At 33.4% G+C, this 7,166-nt stretch overlaps 1 protein-coding gene across 1 annotated transcript; it reads right to left on the minus strand.

Annotated features, from left to right (window-relative positions):
- Positions 1 to 671: 671 nt before the first annotated feature.
- LOC143548885 (purple acid phosphatase 22-like) lies at positions 672 to 3,724 on the minus strand. Its single transcript, XM_077039934.1, has 5 exons — positions 3,339 to 3,724; positions 2,796 to 3,087; positions 1,769 to 2,337; positions 1,514 to 1,602; positions 672 to 1,019 (listed from the first exon to the last, which is right to left on the minus strand). Exons 1-5 carry the CDS (start codon positions 3,480 to 3,482, stop codon positions 800 to 802), a joined length of 1,314 nt encoding a protein of 437 aa, XP_076896049.1. The 5' UTR covers positions 3,483 to 3,724; the 3' UTR covers positions 672 to 799.
- Between the last annotated feature and the right edge of the window lie 3,442 nt (positions 3,725 to 7,166).

The following is a 7,166-nucleotide window of genomic DNA, read 5'->3' on the forward strand; positions in this document are numbered from 1 at the left end:
ATTATATATGAACAAATATATAAATATATATACAAAACACATAAATATAAGCTTACAATTTTTTTAACCCCTTGAAATTTTTCTTATTCCGTCAATTTTATAGTTTTATTTGTACGTTTTAAGTTTTTATAGTACTAGAAGTTTATTTACATCATCATTTTATGTCACTTCAAACTTACATTCAATAAAAATTTACAAACTATTACACGTTTGTCTAAAAAGTACTAATTTATTTATAAAATATATAATTTACAACCTTCAAACTTGTTTCTTATTGCAAATTTTGAAGTGAAAAAGAAATAAATAATGCTCTAAATCGCTCGATGTTCGATCGAAAAATGCTCGATTCGATTTTGGCTCGTTTTGGTTTTCGCTCGGTTCGAATTTCAGCATTCGGTTCGGTTCGGTTGTAAACGAAGAAGCCTTCGCTCGGTTTCGCTCGGCTCGTGAACAGCCCTATCCAATAGTAAGTATGAGATTCAAGTAAAAGCTATTCAACTACACATTAGACTGGTTATTTGTACGACCATTTGACCAGCCGGAACGGGCAATTCTTAAACACTGTCTAAAGAACACTTGTTATCGGATTAATTGATATTTGAATAAACCAATTAGAATACTTGAAAAGTAGGAAACAGCCCCAATATTACATAGGCTAAACGCCAACGACAGTCATTTTGTACAAGATATACTAATTGTTTTTCACTTTCAAAGGAGTGTAACAATTGTTGGTGCATTAGATATGTTCACTTGAAGAATGAAATAAGATACCATAGAACACTAAAACGTTTGAAGAAGGTCAAAGCTCATCGTGTTGGGACACTTTTCTTTTGATATTTTGGGCACATGCAGGCGAGGAGCTTAAACTTTCTAACCAGACATCATCAGCCACAACTGAGGCGTAGTCATCATTGCGGTGCCATGACCAATGGGCATGGGTCTCGTTCATTATTCTCAGACGACCATGCCCAAAGCTTGCCTCCCTGTATAGTGATATTGAAGGGCTAGGTTCTTTGTATCTAGAGTTTACTCAAAACACGTTAGTTAGTATTATCGTTCAGCATGCATAAAGGTTAAATTTCTTAAGAAGATACATAACACTATATTTTGTGAGCATATAAACAAAAAAAGATTATTGATTTTTCTAATCTTAAGAAATTTGAAAATTTTTAAAAAATGGTACAAAATGTAATGTTTCCGCCAATCTCATCTAAAAATCTGCATCACTATTTATGTGAACGGATTAGTATGACTGTTCGTTTGTGCATCTAAGATAGACATGTATAGCAGCCGTATAACTTATATTCCCAATATGTGTAGATAAACGATGAAAATGAAAATAATAAATAAATTAAACAATTAGTTTGATTGTTTTGTTTTTTTTGTAAATCACTTATGCTCATGCATGTATATAAAAAAAACTTCACATAACGTTAAACCAATTATAATTATGTCTTTTCATTCTTACAATAATCTTGCATTTGTATTGATGTTCATGATGTATTATTCTTACGTCATGGCGAGACCCTCTCTATTGCCTCCATCTCCAATGGTTATGTATATTGGTCCACAAGGAGCTGCGTTGTTATCGTATACTCTAGCCTGAAAATAAAGTACAATAATATATAGTGGCCATATTACAAAAATTAAATTCCTTGGCTGGTGTCAAAATAAGTAAAATTTGCAATAAATGAAGGTAGAACTATGGTATATCCTGCTTTTTTGTTCACCTAAATAACCTTCTAAAAGAAGTATGAGAAATACTTACAAATCTTTCATATGCATGTACATGGCCAGAGAAAACCACGTCAACACCGGACTCATACAACATTTCTTCCATTGCTAATCTCATGCTCTCACCTTCCCCTTGATGAGCCATATTTGAATTATACCATGGGGCATGAAGGAGCACGATAAGCCATGGTGTTATAGATCGGTCAACTTTGGCCAAGTCATTCGCTAACCACTTGTATTGATCTGAATCCACGTTAAAATTGGTGTACGACCCTAACATAATGATGTGAGTCCCCACTACATCAAATGAGTAATAAAGGTTTGAGTTGGAGCCACTTTCTTCGTATGGCATGGGCCAACGTGCATTGTAGGCCTTAAACCCGTTCGGATAGATGATCGGGAATATTTCTTGTTCATGGTTCCCTTCAGTAACCATCCACGGCCTACGGCTAGCATATGGCTCAACCAATCGCCCGAATGAATCCCAGAGCGGTTGTTGTGTGTCTGCATATGATAGGTCCCCAGGGAGGAGCAAAACATCATAATCGCTTGCGTTAATATGGTCCAAGGTTGAGCTTGTCCATTCTGTCTGTCCAAGGTCACCTGAGTCCATACAATTGAAATATTTTCTTAAATTACATATTAAATCGTATTTTGTGTTCTTACACAATACTCTTAAGCAAAAGAAATAAATTTCATTTTGTGAAAATTCCCAAAAATATACATAGAGAAAATAAGAGCTAGTATGAACGTTGACTTTTCAACTAATTTGACCGGATATACTAATTCTTTTCGTGCATGAATGTTGGTCACCTGACGATGTTTGTGTACAATTGTCGCCCACATGGATTCATTAAGGAGATGTCAAGTGTCATTTTGAGACTTTTGACTTTTCATTCATATATTTTGGGTATATTCCCTATTAACCTTCAACATGTTATTAGAGAACTTACAACCTTCACTTCCTTACAAAACAGCAGGATCAGGTAAATCGGAATAGATCATAACAAAAAACTAGTGGGATCAAGATTTTAACTAGAGACCTAAAAGAAGCTACTTACCAACAACTACAAACGCTATTGGAAAGCTGACGGGTGGTGTCCGAAAGCTAAACTCAGGGCCAGAACCACCACAACGGTAGTAATATGTTGTGGCCGGATCCAAAGGGCCGATGGTGACATGGTGGATCTCCCCTGAAGTATAAAAGAAATATCGGTAAGACGTTGAATTTCCGGTGGCCGATGAGTCGTACTTCCCCGGAGTTTTTCCATAGTTGACTATTGATAGCACCTTGGTTTCGTCGGTCACCCATGAAACTTTCATGTAGTTCTTTCCAACCAATGACACATGCACCTAAAATGGTATCGTACCATTAAAACAATGTTAATTAATAATATATTTTACAATTAACAAAGGCAAAAAGACACATCCATAATTTCTGATTCGTTAACGTGAAAATATACGTATGAAAATGCCGGGATTTTAACATGTAACATGATGTTTTTAATGATAATCATTATTAATTTGATTTATTAATAACCTTAAAGTCCATATTTACGTTGACTTTGACCAAATCGTACTTGATATGAAGGAATGTGGTAGACCTGTTGAGGATGAGATTCTGGACCGTCGTGATATGTGTAAACAAGGGGTCGCGGTGGTTGACGGGTGAAATCCACCGAAGCATGATGTGTTCGGAGGAAGATGACAGCGAGAAGGAGAAGGAGGAAGAGGAATAATCGAGGCATGATGAGCGATAAAGAAGACCAATAATCTAAATGTAAGGTAATGTGTACAAAAGTGGTTTATGGGAAGAAACCGATGTATTTGGGGTTGTATATAGCTATATGAATATTAATGCAAAGCCGTGAAGCAAGCTACTGAATTGAATATACTAAGCATCTTCATTAAATATGTATATATTAGGCAAATGTAGACTAAAATAATACTACTCCAAGAAGGTCGTGCGTTGACAAAGAATTTATAAAGTGTATAATAACTAATCAAAAGCATAAATTTATTAAGTGTATAATAACTAATCAAAAGCATATTTGACTAAGTATGGATTTCCGGCCATCTTTAAGGTAAGATTGAGTGCCAACACGGGTTTTAGTTGGCAGTTCATTTGGAAATGGGATATCCTAGGAATGTTCTTTGGGAGGAATTTTGGCATTTATGGATGGTTGAGAAAAACTTTTAGAATTTGTGGACCTGAATTTCTAAATTTGTGTATTATTTTTGTGAACCATCTAGAATTTCAAAAGGTTCAGTTTCTGAGGTACGTTTATAATTAACACAACCATACAACGTTTATCTTAACGTTTTCTTAATCCGAACAGTAATCAAACAAGTAAACTTATCGCTATAACACTACTAAAGAATATCACCGAATCCATAGTAAACGATTTACACGGGATGGATAAAGTAATGCAAATATATATATATATATATAGGGGTGGGTTAACGTACAATAATGGGTTATCGTACATTAGGTACGCGACATTCCAGAGCGTTTGATTAAAAAATGCGCGGTAGCAATTTCGTAAATAACCCAACAGTAGTTCGCGATCAAAATTCATCGATTACAAATCAACTCTGATCCAAATTCGGAACTTGTCGCTCAATCTAATCCAATTTCTAAACTCTAATCATAGATTAAAGTATGAAATCTCTAAAGTCAAAAACCAAATCAAAATTGAACGTCGTTGAAATCAAGAAATCTTCAAAATTGATCAAAAAATGATGATTTAATCAATCGAATTGATGTGTAGAAGTGTTTAGATTTATCAATCGATTATGAAATTGCAAAAATAATGCACTCAATCGAGCTCTGATTAGGGTTCAAAATATTATGTTTAAACGTTCTGAAACAAAACTGAAGACCTGTAAACGTTCTGACAAAAAAAAACATCTTTAAATATTCTAATACGTTCAATGAAATTCTGAGTGTTCAATAAACAATGAACATCTTTAAACGTTCTAAGAACTTCCGTGTGTTCAAAAAAGTTTAGAAGTTCTGAACTTCTAAATAGAACTTCCAAACTAACAAAAAAAAATTAAACACCTGTAACATGAAATTGAACACTCAAATCACTCTATATAATATCATAATCATCAAACAATTGTCAATCGACCATCAGTTTGATCATCGATTCGATCATATGAACAAAACTAAACATCTTTAAACGTTCTAATACGTTCAAAGAAGTTCTGACCAAAAAGAACATCTTTAAACGTTCTGGAACAAAACATAACATCTTTAAACGTTCTAATACGTTCAAAGAAGTTCTGACCAAAAAAGAACATCTTTAAACGTTCTGATAAAAAAATGTGTTCATCTAATGAGCAAAAGAATAATAATACATACATGTTTTCGAATAATAATACATACATGTTTTCAGTGTATGCGCCTGTGCTGATGAATAATACCCTGTATAGTATATACTTGTACTTGTTCATGTAGAATTTGTTGTTTGGATGTGGAGAGGTGGCTCTTTTACTTTAGGTAATTTACAGGTTGGTGGGTTGGTTTAACTTGTTGGACTGACACTGAGAATATGGGCTGCAACTTATGGGGCTAGATGTTCAAGTATGCAACAATAATGTTAGTTCTAACAAATTCTGTGCTGCAAGTCTGCAACCACATTAATACAACTGTTTTAATAATCAAAGTTAAACCTAAGTTTGAATTGAATATTGTTAATTAGAAAGATGTGCAAAACTGAACATCTTTAAACGTTCTAATACGTTCAAAAAGTTCAGAACTTTTAAACTAACAAAAAAGTCCAGAAACACTTATACGTTCAGACCTTTAAATGAACACCTTTAAACGTTCAGAAGTTTATATTTAAAATTAAGCACCTGCAACATCAAAATTTGAACACTGAAATCACTTCATATAATCTCTTAATCATCAAATAATTATCATCGACCTTCAATTTGATCATTGATTCGATCATATGAACAAAAATATGGAGCGTTTGCAACTGGGTTTCTGCAATGGCGTATTTCAATTCAAATTCAATTGAAGTGTGTGTCTGCAAATGACACCGATGACGATGGTTGAATCGATGCAACGGTTAATTAGGATGGAAACGACTTTGAAATAATTTACAAATTTGCCACCGCGTGTTTTTTGAAATCTAGGACTGTGGATATCGCGTACGTAATGTACGATAATCAATTTTCGTATTCTATCCTTTATCTATATATATATATATATATATATATATATGGTGCAGTTACTGTACGCTAATGTCTTAACGTATGGTAGGTACGCGAGACGCTCAAAGGCAAAAACCTAAAACGCTCAAAAAACTTAAAGGCTTAGCAAATGTTCAAAAAACGGTAGCTACGTGCAAAAAGTGGAAAATTGATCGATTAACCATCCAAAACTGTTTTCTCGGAGAACAAATGATTGATTGGATATGTATTGACGATTCGAGATGTTTGGATGTAATCTCATGGATCGATTCGTGAAAAAATGGATTCGCGTACGTTAAGTACGTTAAGGATTAGTGTATTGGATCTTTTCACTATATATATATATATATATATATATATATATGTATATATATATGTATGTATATATATATATGTATGTATATATAGGGAGAGGATCATGAGAGAACTCCATTTTATAGAGAGAACTATAGAACTCCTAACTATAGGGTTAGATTTGTAAATTGCCTCTAATAAAAAAACCCAGCATCGCTTCCCTATTAGACGACTTGTCAGCCTCCATATGCAATGATATTGACACAAACCATCTTTCTATAGAAATTAACACAGCAAATCATGACAACTCGATTGTTCAAGACCCTAATGATCGATTATTTCAGTCGTTTAACATGTTAATTGCAGGTATTTCTTTTCGAATATTTTGTTTTCTATTTTTTTTACCTTAATCAATAAATTGATTGATAATCTGCTTGTTTCATGTATTAACTTGATAGTTCAATTGATTACTCGCGATTTACGACTTGACTAGTAGACAACTAATTGTTAATTATGAGTTGGTTTGGAATTAGTATGACAGGGCACTCAATTTGACCTAATTTTTGGATAAGTGTTATGATGTGTAATACATGTATTACATACGTGCAATACTTACATTACACACATGTATTAATAAATGGATTTAAGAGATGAATTAGGTAAATGAACAAGATGTGTAATACATGTATTACCTATGTGCAATACAGAGTATTACACATGTGTAGTATTTACTTATATAGTAGGGGGTTCATTTGTTTCTTGCTATGTTGAAGTATATGTTAAATATGGGTCTTGATTCTTCTTATTTAATTGATTAGTGCAAAATGGGGTTTCAATTTTGTGGTTAATCGATCAACATACGTTAATCAATTGTTTGATTAAAAATGCCCTCCAACTGTTTGATGAAATGTCCCAATGAAAATTAGTTGAAAATC

Source organism: Bidens hawaiensis, unplaced genomic scaffold (assembly GCF_021521415.1).
Source record: "Bidens hawaiensis isolate Kalapana, Puna unplaced genomic scaffold, B.hawaiensis_p1.1 tig00015309_1, whole genome shotgun sequence".
Classification (NCBI taxonomy): Eukaryota; Viridiplantae; Streptophyta; class Magnoliopsida; order Asterales; family Asteraceae; genus Bidens; species Bidens hawaiensis.

Coding starts and splice junctions, on each gene's coding strand:
- LOC143548885 (XM_077039934.1), bottom strand. CDS start 3,482: ATGCCTCGATTATTCCTCTTCCTCCTTCTCCTTCTCGCTGTCATCTTC. Junction 2,338..2,795: donor AATAGCGTTTGTAGTTGTTG/GTAAGTAGCTTC, acceptor GTATGGACTCAG/GTGACCTTGGACAGACAGAA. Junction 1,603..1,768: donor TACATGCATATGAAAGATTT/GTAAGTATTTCT, acceptor CTTTATTTTCAG/GCTAGAGTATACGATAACAA.